At 39.9% G+C, this 16806-nt stretch overlaps 1 protein-coding gene across 1 annotated transcript in view; it reads right to left on the bottom strand.

Annotated features, from left to right (window-relative positions):
* Positions 1-1094: 1094 nt before the first annotated feature.
* DNAL1 (dynein axonemal light chain 1) overlaps positions 1095-16806 on the bottom strand; it is a 36655-nt gene continuing 20943 nt past the window's right edge. The window contains exons 6-8 of the mRNA XM_028506501.2: positions 12888-13014; positions 11358-11498; positions 1095-4946 (exon numbers count right to left, since the gene is read on the bottom strand). Coding sequence (XP_028362302.1) covers positions 4906-4946; positions 11358-11498; positions 12888-13014 — 309 coding nt within the window. The 3' untranslated portion in view covers positions 1095-4905. The remainder of the gene's footprint in view (positions 4947-11357; positions 11499-12887; positions 13015-16806) is intronic.

The following is a 16806-nucleotide window of genomic DNA, read 5'->3' as shown; positions in this document are numbered from 1 at the left end:
ATTTCCAAGGACTAATTTCTTTGGAATTATACAAAGTTCATATATTTGTTCTAATTAACTAAAACTGATGGTTATGTAACCAAAAAAGGTACAGATTTTTTTTTATAAAATAACACCATTTATTACTATTTTAAAACAAGTCTCACAAAATAACGTTCAGAAACTCAACTTTTCTAAATAATTTAACACATTAAGTTTAGTCATAAAGTCATGCTACAAAATTCCTGCATATAAAAGATTATTACCAAAGTTTTAATAGGTGTTAATAGATGTTAAAGGTTCTTCAGAATGGAGTTGGTTCTAGAAGCCAGAGATTCTGGAATGACGCTCGCAATGACGACTGACACCACTGACACCGTGGGAGCCAGAGCCCGTTCCCTCCCAGCTCCCGACACCAGGCTTTCCGTGGGGTCAATGCCTCTGGGCACCAGCACCTCAGAGGCAGGCACCCTGCTGATCACAGAAGCAAGGAACCTCCCACCCTCCTAACATTCGCCACAACTTCACTTAGCCAACATCTAAATGAATGTTTAAAATCTAGATGTGGGGAAGATAGCAAAGTTTCTGAGTAGGAGAATTCTACTTGACACGTCCCCCCAAGGAAGACTGTCAGTGTGGTGGACGGGGAAGGTGACACCGAGTAGGGAAATAAGGAAATCCTGCCTCTGATTACACCAACAGACAACTATTGCTCCGTGGGCTTAAGGCGAGCAGCACGGGTTTGACTCTCTAATATCCACATGCGGGCAGGACGTTGACCCGTCTGCCCTTTGGGAGTACTTCCAACCAACATCCAGTTCATAATTTTAAAGTGCAAGTCTGTTGAAAAATAGTTTACTCTCCCCCACCCCCTTATTAAATTTGTTAGATCATAATTTGGTTGGCTGGTTCCTCTCTAACCACAATATGGGAAATTAACTAGAATCCAGTTATGACTTCTCCAAGTGTCGAGTGAAAATTTACCTTAGGTCAGAAAAAGGTAAGACTCAGTCTGGTTTTTCCTTTTAGTGGTCTTTCTTTGCAGTCACTAGTTTATAAAATGACAGGAATAGAGACATAGATGTGAGATTTCTAATGTTCAGTGATTTTTTAAAAAATACCCTTAATTTTTTTAATTGCACCTATTTTGTGGTTTTCCAAAAAAATAAAACAGCCTCATGCTGGAGTGAAGATGAAGGAATGTGGTCACGTCAGCTGTGTCAGAGGACCCACTCTGCCGCACTCAAGATTGTTTTGTACTTAATTATTTACAGACACATTAAGCAGCCCAAATAAAGAGAATGTATGCCAAAGGAATTAAATCCTGGTAAAGAGTAACTTTCAATTTAGCAGTTAGCTTTCTCCCTTTACCACTACTTACAATATGAAGTCTTTGTGACTAAGAGACTTCCGTTAGAGAGACACTAAGTACTTGTGATCGATGCTTGGCACTTCCCCCCAATCTTTTTTAAGTCAATGATTAAATCCAACCTTCCTAGTTCTACCCTTTTCCCATTTAGTCCGGAAGAAAACCCAGGTAGAAGATTCTAGGTCACAAAGATCACTACCTTCAACTCTACTTACACATCACCAACTCTGAAAATCAGTCAACAGTTAAGATTCATTTCTTACTCTTCCTTATTCTACTTGAAATAGGCATCAGAAGAAGCATCTATCCAAGTCAAAATGTATCTTTCCAAACAGGAACCACATTTAAGTGACATATACCACCTCTATTTGTGGACTGGATCCAGTAACCAGACATTCTGATCGCATCCAAAACTGGTGTCTACACCCGCTAACTTTCATACATGATCACCAAATTTTGTACAGTATTTCCTGTATTTAATGACTGCTACAGTCTGTAAAGTCCTGTGCATTATTAGACAATGAATGAACACTTAAAAAATGACAATCAATTTTCTAAAATATACTTAAAAGTGTTAAACTTTAGAGACAACCCAAAATCTATCTTAAACTTGGATCCCGCTGATAGTAAGAGAGAGAGGTAGGTTAATAATCATTGTTCTAAGATAAGCAAAATGCTAAGAAATAAAAGTTGAGATCCTGTTGAGAAAAATAAGTTGAACCTTCCAGCCCTGAGTTTCTAATGTGATGTGAGAATTGTTCAAATGAGCATTACAAAAGACGGAAACACCAGCGACCATTTCCTTCTGTACATGATCACTAAACTCATCACCTTCCCTCATACAACTAAGGCGGCACTAGCTACAGAGTGAAAAGAAATGTGCTCTGGACAAAAGGAATGTTGTATGTATAAAGCACTGGTTCTTCACTACGGGTGAATTTGTTCCAATGCCTCTGCCCCAGGAGACAGATGGCAATGCATGAAGACATTTTTGGTTATCACAACCGGCAAGAAGCCTCTACTTGGCATCTATACGTAGAATCAGAGATGCTGCTAAACACCCTGTAACACACAGGACAGCCCCCCACGACATTATCGAACCCAAATGTTGATACTGCAACAGTGACTGTGATTTAAAGGAGCAAACTCCTGTGAACAGAGAACACAAAACCTTCCATACCTGACTAGGTAATACAGCCATAAGCTTAGACTCAGGGAACATAGAAAAGTTAAATTGGTTGATAGACTAAAATCAAATTTCCTGTGGAAATATTACAATACTGGACTGATAACAGAGCTCTACCATCATCACAAGAATAAATACAATTGAAATGAATGATCCACTAAAATGGCATAATGCTTTAAACTAGGAGCACAGAGAGAATCCACATAAGTGGCCTAAAGCTCTAAGACACATAAATTGAAGGCATATCAGATAAATTTGCAGTGGTAAAGGATGAGTTAAGGAATGATTTGAGAGAACATTCTGAACTTCTTAGTACACCCCACCTTCCATTTTCTAACAGCATGGATTCTGGGTTTCATTCCATGCAAAGGATGCATAGAAGTCATTCAAATGTTTGTTGAGTAGAACTGAATGAGTTTGGTGTGAAATGGACACAGAAAAGCACCTTACATTTCTTTCGTAACTACCAGTGATGAAAAGACATTAAGAAACAAGGAGAAACAGAAAATCAGTTTCTGTATTGCAGAATTTAAAAAAAAACCTAAACATTGTAAGCCATTTTACAAAAAATTCAATTTGAAGTCAGTCACCACTCCCTATTATTTTCACTTCCAGGGTAACTTTTAGGAAGTGTACCCATATATAGCAGTATGGCTTCAAGCTTGCCTATTAGATTAAATTCATACTACAGGAAAACCATCTTCCCTCTCAGCTTCTGTGCCTTCAAATCCCGGAGGGGAATGCTCACTGCCTCTGGTTCACAGAAGAAGTACCCAAAGGCTTTGAGTGGGTAAGCCAATCAGAGGAACGATGACTTCCTGTCACATTGTGAGGAAGAGCTAACAGGTAGCTAAAAAAGTGTTGGGTTAATCTTTCCTTTTCAGAATTGATTGTCAAAGCGGTGGCCCCTTTTGATCAGTGTGACTATGAAAAATCATGTAATTCCTAGTTAAACAATAGTTGAAAACTTCTGAAACCCAGGACTACTTCTGTACTCTTTAAAAACGGATCCTCCCTCTTTGGCTGATTTTTACACAAGTAAATGAGAAAATGGAGATAAGTCTCCCGCTGAGGGACTGCAGGCACAGTTTGGCGGAGGGCCTCTGGCTCCCGTGCTGCGATCCATCAGTGGTCTGGCCACGGGCTCTGTGGCCTTCACCTGGTTACTGACCACCACGTCTTGTCCTTTCCATAAGGAATTTCTTTCTTATATGATAAATTCTAAGCTTTGCATCCAACCATTGCTCTGCAATTTTGAGTTGAATCAGCTACAATGCCACACTGAAGAAGCAATCTCAAAAATATTGCCATTTGCCTGGGATCCCATAATGAAATATCTCTTTTCCCTCTATAACCACTTACATAATTCATTTTAAGAGCTGTTAGACATTCTCTAAAAATATATTTTGAAATACTAAATTTAATTTGTTGAAAGGTACCAAATTGAGGCTTTAACTTCTATACTCTTATTGACAGTCACTTTTCCCAACACAACGGTCACCCAACCAAAGTTATGAGGGCGAATTTTGACACATACAAATGGCCAAGACTTAGACTAAGAATTCACATATAACTACTACTTATATATATTTCCTCATATAACATCCAAAGAGCTATAAACCCCAAAGCGTGCCTCAGATCAGGTCCACACGAGGGACACGGCCACAGTGTTGGTCAAAAGAATGATGGCGACAGTCACGTTGACCACTGACCTGCACTGCAGAGTGACCGACCGCTGTGCGCAGTGACGCAAGTGGCCACAAGGTACGCACAACCTAAATTCCAGTTGACGATGTACGTATTTTTTAAAAAATAAGTAAGTAAACATAACATGGGCTATAAGGCCTCCAAGATACTAATTTTTCTTTTTTCACCACAGTTTTTTCACTATGACTTGGAGTCTCGCTTCTACGGCTGCTGCCGGCTGTCTGCGAGGAGCTCTTCCTGCCCCGCGCCACCTTCTGAGCCGAAGGCACGACGCGTTTGTGCTTCTGAGTCATAAGGAGACGGACCTTCAGGAAAGATGGTCTACAGATTCAAAAGTCAACTGTATATATTTAAATGCCTGACCTAAAAAAAAAATTAAACGAAGAACCCATTTGTTTCTTTGTTTTTAAAAATGATTGGTCGCTCTACAGAGATTTCAGCAGATGGAGACTGAACAAAAACGGAAAATTTGTACTTTTAAAAAAGAGGACTACAATGTATAAAGTTAGTGTTACCATTTGGGGGGAGAAACAGTAAATAGGTTAAGAAAAAAATAGGAATTAGAGATTTGTTTTATCTTAAGAACATTCGCTCCACAGAGAATCTTTAAAATAGACAATTATACAACATTTAAATAAGTTAACACAAAGCAGAAAATGTAGTGTTAGTTTTCTTCTTCCTCATCCTCTTTAATTACTGGGGTACCTAGAATAAAACAGAAATTATTTCTGGTCACTCTCAACAGGTTGTTAAAATTCTAAGTGAAAACATTTTCCCGTTAACCTCAGACGCTTGGGGATGCTGTGAAGTACCATGATAAAAATAATTTCATAAAATAATCTATGTCATTTCAAATTATCCAAAAAGCCTCTCAGAATTCTCAAATGGATTAACATAAGCACTAATGAGTATTTGGTTCCCCAAATGCAGAGTTGCAAATAAAAATGCCTAAACGTGCCAGGCAAAAAATAAAGCCCTATATATACTAAGAACTTAGTATGTTAAATACAAAGAAATACTCTGCAGCTGAATTTCTGTATTATTCCCACGACTATTAAGCATCGGTAATAAATAGGCAGGGTGCGGGGGAGGAGAACCAAAGTACAGAAAACAAAACCTATCCGCAAGCTCTCACGGGGCCAAGGGCCACCCATCTCTGAGCTCCAGCATTTGAAGCCTGCGCACAGTCCTACCTACTCACTCTCCGATCCGGCTAAACTGACCAACTCACTGTCTCCCACGCTCATCCTGCACACTCTCACCCAGGACCCTTGGTGAACAAAGTTCCTCCATTTTGAAATGCCCTCCCCAACTATCCTACAATCTAAACCCTACCCTTAATTAGTAACTAACTCCAATGCTTCTCTCCCTGTGATCCTTCTTAAATGAACATTTATGTTTTTTATAGCAGGGAGCAGTGTTTTCCCTCCTATACTCCTCACAGCATCTGTTGGTGGGGGAAGGAGTGAATGTTTTATTAAAGTATAACAAATATACAAAGTATAGCATACAAAGTACAACATACATATAAAGTATACAAAAAGTACACAAAGTACACACAAAGTGTACCGATTGGCAAATGTACACAGAGAGCACACACTTGGTAACCAGCATCCAGATTAGGAAGAGAACATTATCAGAGACCCCAAACCTCCTCAGCCCCCTTCCAGTCATTATTCCCCCACAAAAAGTATATTCCACCCTAATGTCGAACACCATAGGTTATCTCGCATGTTTTTGAAATTGATATGATTGGAAGGATACAGCATGCACTTTGTGTCTGGCTTCTTTTGCTCAACATTATGTTTGTATGATGCATCTATACTGAGTGAAGGTGTAGTTAATTCATTCTCATTGATGTATAATACTCCATTGCATGAAGTTCATAATTTATGTATCTACTCTCTTGTTGATGGGCATTTGGATTATTTCCAATCTATAGCTATTGAAATAGTGCTGTTACGGACATTCTCATACATGTCTTTTGTAAACATACATACCCTTTTCTTTGTGGTATACAGCCAGTAGCAAAACTGCTGGGTGCTAAGGGACAGGTATGTAGAGCTTTTGTAGATAATGCCAGTTTTCCAAAATGGTTATAGCAAGAGACATTACCAGCCGGCAGGGTATGAGAGTGCTAGTTGCTCCACACCCCACTGACATTTGGTATTGTCTGTCTTTTTTCATTTTAACTTGTTAAGATCCCACATTTTGCTTATAAGTAACAGAAGAGTAGCAAAATGAGGCAAGTTAGCAGCCGTGGCCACCTCTGTTCTGGTCTATCCCACTGGTTAAGTACAGGCCAAGGTGGTTCTTTTAGGGGCTGTTCAGAGTAGTCTGAGGGCAATACTCGATCCAAAAGGCTATGGTGATGTGCCTTAGTCTAGTCAGGGTCTACATGAGGGGCTCTGTTATGTTCTTAAGGGAAGGCGCTCACCTCCTGTGTGTGATCCTGAAGGAAGTAAAATGGTTTCAAGTGGTTTCCAGAGTCCAACTGAAGGTGAATCTAAAAACGCTGAGTCCAAGACTCTAATGTCTCTGCCCTCTCTTTTTTATTTTATTTTTAAATTGTGAAATATTCATTCACACAAATGCAATATAAATAATTTAGAGTAACAAAACCAATGGTTGCATACTACCGTCCAATTGAGGAACTAGAACACTACCAGTAGAGCTTAGAAACCTGGTTGTCTCTTCCTGATTATTCCTGTACCTCTCACAAGAGGTAACACACTGTCTTTGTCACGTTGCCCTTATGTATGTATCCACAGAGGGTTAAAAAAGAGAACGTTCTTCATGATCCCATTCGTATAAAACTCTAAAGAATACAAACTAATCTACAGGGACAAAGAGCAGGACCAGTGATTGCCTTGGGAGGGATGGTGGTTATGAGCAGAGGGAGAGATTACAAGGAAGCACAAGGAAACTTGGGGGTAATGCATATGTTCATTAACTTTTCCCCAGCTTATTGAGATATGACTGACATATTACACTGTATGAGTTTAAGGCATAAACATGATGATTTGATATACATATGTTTCATAAAATAATTACTACAGTAACATTAGTTAATGCATCCATCACCTCATGTAGTTACCTTATTTTTTTTAGTTTTCTCTTTTTTCTTTTAAGCTTGATTCCTCCACCTTCCCACCGTGTAGTTACCTTTTAGTGTATGTGTGAGAACTTTTAAGATCTATGCTCTTAGCAACTTTCAAGTAAGTACACACTACAGTATTGTTAACTGTAGTCAGTCACCATCATACATATCTTCATTATCTTAATTGTGGTGACAGTTTCAGTGGTATATACATATGTCAAAATATATCAAATTATACTTTAAATATGTGTAGTTAGCTGTATGTCAATTATATATCAATCAGGCTGTTAAAAGCTTTTGGTGTAGGAAAAGAGCTACTTAAGGGTCTTTTAGCCTTGGCCAGATAGCTCAGTTGGTTAGAGCACTGTCCCAATACGTCAAGGTTGTGGGTCCGATCCCTGGTCGGGGCACATACAAGAATCAACCAGTGTACGCATAAATGAGTGAAACAACGAACCTCTCTCCCTCAAATCAATCAATCAATGTTTTTTTTACTTTTTTAAAAGTATATTTTATTGATTATGATATTACAGTTGTCCCATTTCCCCTTTATTACCCTCCACCCTGCACACCCCCTCCCACCCACATCCCCCCCCTTTAGTTCATGTACATGTGTCAGAAGTTCTTTAGCTTCTACATTTCCCATACTATTCTTGCCCTCCCTCTGTCTATTTTCTATCTACCATCTATGCTACTTATTCTCTGTACCTTTTCCCCCTCTCTCCTCCTCCTACTCCCCTGTTGCTAAACCCATGTGATCTCCATTTCTGTGGTTCTGTTCCTCTTCTAGTTGTTTGCTTAGTTTGCTTTTGCTTTTGTTTTCGTTTTAGGTATAGTTGTTAATAACTGAGAGTTTACTGTCATTTTACTGTTCATATTTTTTATCTTCTTTTTCTTAGATAAATCTCTTTAACATTCCATATAATAAGGGCTTGGTGATAATGAACTCCTTTAACTTGACCTTATCTGAGAAGCACTTTATCTGCCCTTCCATTCTAAATGAAAGCTTTGCTAGATAGAGTCATCTTGGATGTAGGTCCTTGCCTTTCATGACTTCAAATACTTCTTTCCAGCCCCACTTTGCCTATAAGGTCTCTTTTGATAACTCAGCTGACAGTCTTATGGGAACGCCTTTGTAGGTAACTGTCTCCTTTCTCTTGCTGCTTCTAAGATTATCTCCTTATTTTTAATCTTAGGTAATATAATTATGATGTGCCTTGATGTGTTCCTCCTTGGGTCCAACTTCTTTGGGACTCTCTGAGCTTCCTGGACTTCCTGGAAGTCTATTTCCTTTGCCAGATTGGGGAAGTTCTCCTTCATTACTTGTTCAAATAAGTTTTCAATTTGTTGCTCTTCCTCTTCTCCTTCTGGCACCCTATAATTCGGATGTTGGAACATTTAAAGATGTCCTGGAGGTTCCTAAGCTTCTCCTCATTTTTTTGGATTCTTGTTTCTTTCATTCTTTTCTGGTTGAATGTTTCTTTCTTTCTTCTGGCCCACACCATTGATTAGAGTCCCAGTTTCCTTCCCATTACTATTGGTTCCCTGTACATTTTCCTTTAATTCACTTAGCATTGCCTTCATTTTTTCATCTAATTTGTGACCAAATTCAATCAATCCTGTGAGCATCCTGATCACCAGTGCTTTGAACTGTGCATCTGATAGGTTGGCTATCTCTTCGTTGCTTAGTTCTATTTTTTCAGGAGCTTTGATCTATTCTTTCATTTGAGCCATTTTTTGTCTTGGCGCGCCTGCTACATATGAGGGGTGGAGCCTTTAGTGTCGCTGGTTTGTGACGCTGTACATAGGGGAGGGGTTGAGAGGGAACAGCGGCAATTGCTCTGTTCTCTGCTGGATTTCAGTCACTTCCCCCACTTCCCACATGCAAATTGTGCCCCTCTGGTGCTGATTCCCTGGGCGGATGGGTTTGTGTACATTCTAGGACCCCGTGGGTCTCTCCAACGAACTCTCCCATGAGGCTGGGAGTTTCTCCTGGCACCTCAACCCCCACAGGTGTTTTTAATCTGTGGTTTGAGGTTTTATTTCCCCGAGCTGAGACCCCAGGTTGCAAGGTCTATCTCGCTCCCCAGGTGTTCCTCTCGGTTTATCTGCAGGTGAATGTGGGACTGCCAGCTCCACCAGCTGCCACCTCACTGGGTCCACCAGCTACCGCCTTGCCCACCCTGATTCTCCACCGCCACTTTGCTGCAAGTCCTGTCTACCCAGCTGCCCAACTCCACCCCTCCTACCAGTCTGGATGAATGTTTCTTCTTTAACTCCTTGGTTGTTGGATCTCCATACAGTTCAATTTTCTGTTGGTTCTGGTTGTTTTTTGTTTTTAAATTGTTGTTGTCCTTCTTTTGGTTGTGCGAGGAGCATGGTATATCTACCTACACCTCCATCTTGGCCTGAAGTCCTCAATAATTTTTTTAAAGAGCCTTTTATGTCAATAATTCTCAACTGGATGACAGATAAACACATCTCTCTCTTTTTTAATCCTTATCTAAGGACATGCTGATTGGTTTTAGAGAGAGGGGAAGGGAGGAAGAAAGAGAGGGACAGAAACATCGATTCACTGCCTTTCATAGGTGCCCCAACCAGGGACTAAACCTGCAACCCAGGCATGTGCCCTGACCAGGAATTGAACCTGTGACCTTTTGGTTTCCAGGATGATGCCCTTCCAACTGAGCCACACGGGCCAGGGCCGGATGAGTATATCTCTTCCAGGGAGGCATATAAGAATCACCTGTAAAACTTTTTGAAACTATATAGTTCTCCTTTACTGTCTCCCCAGGGATTCTGAAATATCCCCCACAGGAATGCAGCACCACTTAAGAGCAACCACCATAGTAAGCTGAGGTGGATAAAAGGGTTGAGTACTGAACTTTATATACAGGTAGGAAGGGAGAGATGAAGAGAGAAAGGGTGAGAAGGATAAATCAGCAGGGTAGCAGGGGTGACGAGGAGGGGATTAAAGGGTTCAGGAACAAGGGCGCCTCAACCACAGTCAGCTAGGTCCTTTGGTTTTGGATTATGAGTATCGGTATGAGGATGGTGATGAAGACAATAAGGAAAATATACATTTGGTACATGACAATGATGAAGAAGCCGGATAACGTGCTTGTTCCTTCTACACCCCCCCACCCCTATTCAGTCAGGCAGGCTAGTCGGCTGTGTGCCTCACCGCTTCAGGAGCGGTGCGGAAGGCGGAAACAGACTGTTGCACTTACGGGCTTCTTTGTCTTTGAAAAGCCTAAGATGACTGAGAACAAGATTTGTGAAAAGATGCAGAATAATGTAGAAAAGAAAGAGCGGGATAGTGCTTCTCCTCAGACTAGAAAGATATTTCCCTGGGCTTGCAGAAAAAAGGGAAGGATGTGGCTTCTCGAACAGTTGGAATCCTGGCATGGTTTCCTGGTAGCACCCCTGGGAATAGGTAAGACCCAGAGAGATCAGTGAATATTATCATTTCCAGTTTTTAGATTATAAAAGAAAAGGTTTGGTGAAATGAATGAACTACCACAGTGACAAAAAAGGTATTAAGTGGTAGAACTGGGACTTGCACCCAGTCAGTCAGGGATATCTCCTGACAGAGACACCTATCCTAGACACTGAGAAACCATAATGAGTGTATGAGTGTGTGTGTGTGCATGTGTGTGTGTGTGTGTGCGTGCGCACGCATGTAGGGGTGGGCATTAGAGAACACTACAATTTTGATCCAATTGTGAAAAAGCAACTACTTAGCATTTATGTCTAATTATTCTGCAGAATAATGCCTGTGACTAGAGAATAAGCCCAACTTCCCTATAAGCTTTTGGTCTAGGAATGATCTTATACCAGTCTAAATAGCCTTAAAGTTTTTCTTCTCACTTGGGCCCAAACCTGGACCATGAAATTTCCTGTTTAGAGATTAGAGATAACCTATCATTTTCTTCAGTTTCCTTTTCATGATTTCATGTCACAAATTCAACTCTCACACCCAGAAAACATTTCCAGGCTGGCCCGGAGTCGCTCACCATCCAGCTTTTTCAGTTTTGGCACTCTCTTGGTTGCCTCTTCAATCCAGTTCCCCTCGGCAGAGTGTTTTTCTTCCAGGGGATTGCCTACAAACACCAGGTCTTCCAGGCACGGCAGATCTGCCAGCTTCACAAATTCAGCTACAGGTATAAAGAACACATTCCACATTAAATCAGAGGTTTTTGCCCTGATCAGTGTGGCTCAGTTGGTTGGGCATTGTCCTGAAGAGCGAGAGGTGGCAGGTTTGATTCCTGGTCAGGGCACATGCCTGGGTTGCAGGTTCAGTCCCCGATCAGCGCGTCTATGAGTGGCAGCTGATCAGTGTTTCTCTCCCTTTCTTTCTCCTCCCTTCCCCTCTCTCTAAAAATAAATAAATAAAATCATTTTTAAAATGGCAGATTTTACTGTTACAATTTGGGGGGTTGAATTCCAATATTACTGTTTGCAACTATTCAGAACAATTTGTTTAAGTTTTGGAAGGAAGTAAGGGAAGTTACACCACATGGAGTGATTCTCTGAAAACATGACAGAAAGGAAGGGAACAAGAAGACATTCCTCTTCCACCTTTGTGCTCCCTTTATCCTTAGATAAGGTGAGAGGAGGAAGTGAGATTTACAATCAAAAAGAACAACAAACCGTTCCCCAGGGACAGGTCTTCCCTGTGCTCTGTGCTGTATCAGCAGAGGCTAAGCTAACCTGTCTCCACCCATTCCCTCCCTCATCTTCGAATTCTTAAAGCAACTCATTGGAGCCTCCACTGCAGAATTTATCACACATTTTTACAATTATTAGCTTATAAACCAACCTCTCCCACTATGCTGTGAATCCCTTGAGGGCAGGCATAGTGTCCTACTCAACTGTGTATATCAAGAATCTGGTATGTAGTTATAGGCACAGTAAAAGGCTTTAGTAAATGCTGAGTGAATAAAGTACAATGAAAAAGCAAAGCAATATAAATGTCAAATAAGTCTTCCACACAAGAATTATTAAATTTAAACTGACTTTTTCCAGCCTTTGGACAATTAATCTTTTCTTTTTTTTTTTTAAGTAAGGTACAGAACAATGCACTTTATTTTTTTAAAAAATATTTTATTTATTTATTTTAGAGAGGGAAGGGAGGGAGGTAGAGAGAGAGAGAGAGAGAGAGAGAGAGAGAGAGAGAGAGAGAGAAACATCAATGTGCGGTTGCTGGGGGTTATGGTCTGCAACCCAGGAATGTACCCTGGCTGAGAATCGAACCTGGGACACTTTGGTTCCCAGCCCGAGCTCAATCCACTGAGCTACTCCAGCCAGGGCGACAATTAATCTTTTCATAATTAATAGGACCACGATCTACTCAATTAAAATCATTCTACATAAATACTTAAATGTAAATGTCAAGCATTTAGCTGAAATACAGGAACTCCCACAGGTATGAGTACTTCCCTCTGTGCTTAGAAATAAATGTCTTGATTTTGCATCTTGTGCCCCGCTGGGCTATTTTCTACAAATAGCAGGGAGAGGTCAGCAAAGAGCCAGCCTCCGCTTACCCCAGTCTTTCACCAGGTTATTGGACATGTACAGAATCTTCAGTTTCTTCATTACATGGATGCCTTTCAACTTCTCAATAAAATTGTAGGAGATCCACAGTTCTTCTAATGTGTCCCCTACTGCTTCCTGAAAAAGAAATAACTTGATATACGTGCTTATTTTTAAGCTTTTTTTCTTCCTTATAAACATAAAGACAATGGTCTTCAGAGAGAACTGAGACCCACCTGTCCCCTGGCAAGAGAGCTGAAGGCTGCGTGGGAGTTTTTTGTCGTTAAGAAAGCCAAGTAGAACATTCCGTTCCTTTCTTCAAACTGATCTGAACTAAGAATAGGTACTGAAATCACCAAAAGGGGAAACAATAGCACTATTTCATCACTTCTATTGAACAGTATAGTTTTAAAATTCCTTCCCTGTATATTTTATTATTTTATCCTTATAACAATTAAGATAAGCAAAGAAGGTTATTTGAATTTTACTATAGAGAACTTATGAACTTTTCCTAAGATCACAATGCTACTAAATAGTAGAGCTGGGTCCAAATATTTATTATGGAAACTTTCAAACATAAAAAAGTTGAAAGAATTTTAAAGTAAATTCCCGTATATTCACTACCCAGATTCTACCATTAACATTTTACTATCCCTTTCCTATCAAATATTTGTCAGTCTTCCATCCAACTGGCCATTCATTAATTCATCTTATTTTTTAATGTATAAAATTCAGTTTAATCCCTGGCTGGTGTGGTTCAGTGGATTGAATGCTGGTCTGTGGACCAAAGGGTCACTGGTTCGATTCCCAGTCAGGGCACATGCCTGGGTTGCAGGCCAGGTCCTCCTCAGCTGGGAGTGTGTGAGAGGCAACCACACATCGATGTTTCCCTCTCTCCCTCCTTTCCCTTCTCTCTAAAAATAAGTAAATAAAATATTTTTTTTTAATTTCAGTTTAAAACACAAAGTCTTTCCACTACAGTAAAAATATTACACCATACTGACTCTTAACTGATATATATAATCAATGGTGGTCCAAAGACGTTCTTCTTTTATAGACATAAGATAAAATGTAGTGATTCTTTAAAAAAATTTTTTTAAATATACTAGAAATAAGTAAATAAAATCTTTAAAAAAATAAAAATAAATAAAAATATACTACACAGGATCAATTAGATGTTCAATCCTCTCTTAACCAGAAAGAATTTACCTCAACCACACGATAATGTCTAGAATGTGGAGCCCACACCTAGTCCTGGTGAGCAACTGTCACTTCAACAACTCCAGAGAGAATACATGTACTCTGGATAAAGATCCCTAATGCATGCATTGTCCACACTGGTGGACCCAAGGGGAGAAACTGAGACAGAAGCGGCCTGAGTTAGCCTTGTGTGTCATCCCAACTCCCACAATTCATCTCAGTTTCAACTTTCTAAGTAGAAGAAATAACAGGTTTAGAATAAAAGAAGCTTTTAAACCTGTCTACTCTGGCACACATAGAACTTTGCAATTTAACCAACCCCCCTCAGCTAGTATTCTGATATCTTCTCCCCTGAAGTGACCTAATTAGTGTAGCATATGTCTTTCAGGAGAGGGGAATAAGCTTTCATATAATGTAAACTTTATTGCATGCATTCTAATTGCACTGCATACGCACCCATGTGTCCAATTTAGAAAGTGTGAGGTAGCAGGAAAAATACCGATCAAATACTGATAAGAAAATTTAGGTTCAGTGTGGGTTCTGCCACTTATTTAGTGTTGTTTTTCCATGTGCAGATGAGGACTTTTGGTCAACTTTCATATACACAATTTGAGCAAGTCCCCAAATAGCCAATTTGCTGAATTTACTTTTACTGATTTACAAAAAAAAATTATTTAATTAGCTACAAATTATAGTAATTTTTAATTTTTAAGCATATTTTATTGATTATGCTATTACAGTTGTCCCATTTTTTTCTTCTCTTTATCCCCCCTCCACCCTGTACCTCCCTACCCTCCAGCATTCCCCACTCCCTTTACTTCAGGTCCATGGGTTGTACACATAAATTCTTTGGCTTGTCTATTTCCTATACTATTCTTAATCTCACCCTGTCTATTTCATGCCCACCAGTTATGCTCCTTATTCCCTGTACTCCCCCCAAATTGCTCCCTTTCCCTCTCCACAGATACGCCTCCATGTGATCTCCATTTCTGTGATTCTGTTCCTGTTCTCGTTGTTTACTTAGCTTTTTATTTTTATTTTAGGTTCAGTTGTTGATAGTTGTGAGTTTGTTGTCATTTTACTGTTCATAGTTTTTTATCTTCTTCTATTTCTTAGATAAGTCCCTTTAACATTTCATATAATAAGGGCTTGGTAATGATGAATTCCTTTAACTTTACCTTATCTGGGAAGCACTTTATCTGCCCTTCCATTCTAAATGAAAGCTTTGCTGGATAGAGCAATCTGGGATGTAGGTCCTTGTCTTTCATGACTTGGAATACTTCTTTCCAGCCCCACTTTGCCTGCAAGGTCTCTTTTGATAAATCAGCTGACAGTCTTATGGGAACTTCTTTGTAGGTAACTGTCTCCTTTTCTCTTGCTGCTTCTAAGGTTATCTCCTTATTTTTAATCTTAGGTAATATAATTATGATGTGCCTTGATGTGTTCCTCCTTGAGTTCAACTTCTTTGGGACTCTCTGAGCTTCTTGGACTTCCTGGAAGTCTATTTCCTTTGCCAGATTGGGGAAGTTCTCCATTATTTGTCCAAATAAGTTTTCAATTTGTTGCTCTTCCTCTTCTCCTTCTGTCACCCCTATGATTCGGATGTCGGGACATTTAAGTTGTCCTGGAAGTTCCTAAGCCTCTCCTTATTTTTTTTGAATTCTTGTTTCTTCATTCTGTCCTGGTTGGATGTTTATTTCTTCCTTTTGTTCCAAATCATTGATTTGAATTCCAGTTTCCTTCCCTTTACTGTTGGCTCCCTGCATATTTTCCTTTATTTCATTTTATATAGCCTTCATTTCTTCCTTCATTTTGTGACCATACTCAATCAAGTCTGTGAGCGTCCTGATTACCAGTGTTTTGAACTGTGCACCAGATAGTTTGTATATCTCCTTGTTGGCCTAGCTCTTTTTCTGGAGCTTTGATCTCTTCTTTCATTTGGGTCATATTTCTTTGTCTTGGTGCACCTGTTATGTTGTAAGGGGCAGAGCCAGGGTGGTACAACTCTCTTTGCTGTGTTGTGGCGCTGTCTGTGGGGGAGGGGTCACAGAGGGAACAATGCTACTCACTCCACTGTAGCCCCACTTTCCAATGAATTCTCCTGTGAGACTGGGAGTTTCTCCCGCCTTCGCAACCCCCATAATATTTTACAGCTAGAGGTTTTGAGTCTTTAGTTCCCCAGTCAGCCAACCCCGCCTCACCCACACCATCTGTTGCCTTGCCAGGGGTCCTCTGCTCCAGCTGCCCGTCTCTGCCCCTCCTACCAGTATGGATGAATGTTTCTTAAACTCCTTGGTTGTTGGAGTTTTGTGCAGTTTGATTTTCTGGCAGCTCTGGTTGTTTACTGTTTTTAAATTTGTTGTTATCCTTCTTTTGGTTGTGTCAGGAAGTGAAGTATTTCTACCTATGCCTCCATCTTGGCTGGAACTCCTTCACAAAGTATAGTAATTTGTTTTCGATAGGATAGAAATTCTTTTAGATAGGATAACTTTGAAGATGTCTGTAATGCTTCATTAGCTCACTGAAGTGTTTATTTTGTTTCAGTTTAGTTTTCAGCCATTTGGATGCAGTTCTTTTGCCATAACCAAATTTCACTGCATTTGGTGACTTTTCTTTACTTGAGAATAGGATTTTGTGGAACAAGAATTTCTTATACATATTGACTTACAAATGTTGTATCGATTTTGAATGCCCAGAGTACAGTTATGTCTTTCAGTACATTTTAAATCT

The sequence above is a fragment of the Phyllostomus discolor genome, chromosome 1, assembly GCF_004126475.2.
Source record: "Phyllostomus discolor isolate MPI-MPIP mPhyDis1 chromosome 1, mPhyDis1.pri.v3, whole genome shotgun sequence".
NCBI lineage: Eukaryota > Metazoa > Chordata > Mammalia > Chiroptera > Phyllostomidae > Phyllostomus > Phyllostomus discolor.
The sequence above is the reverse complement of the archived record's forward strand: the minus strand, read 5'-3'. Positions and strand labels throughout refer to the sequence as shown.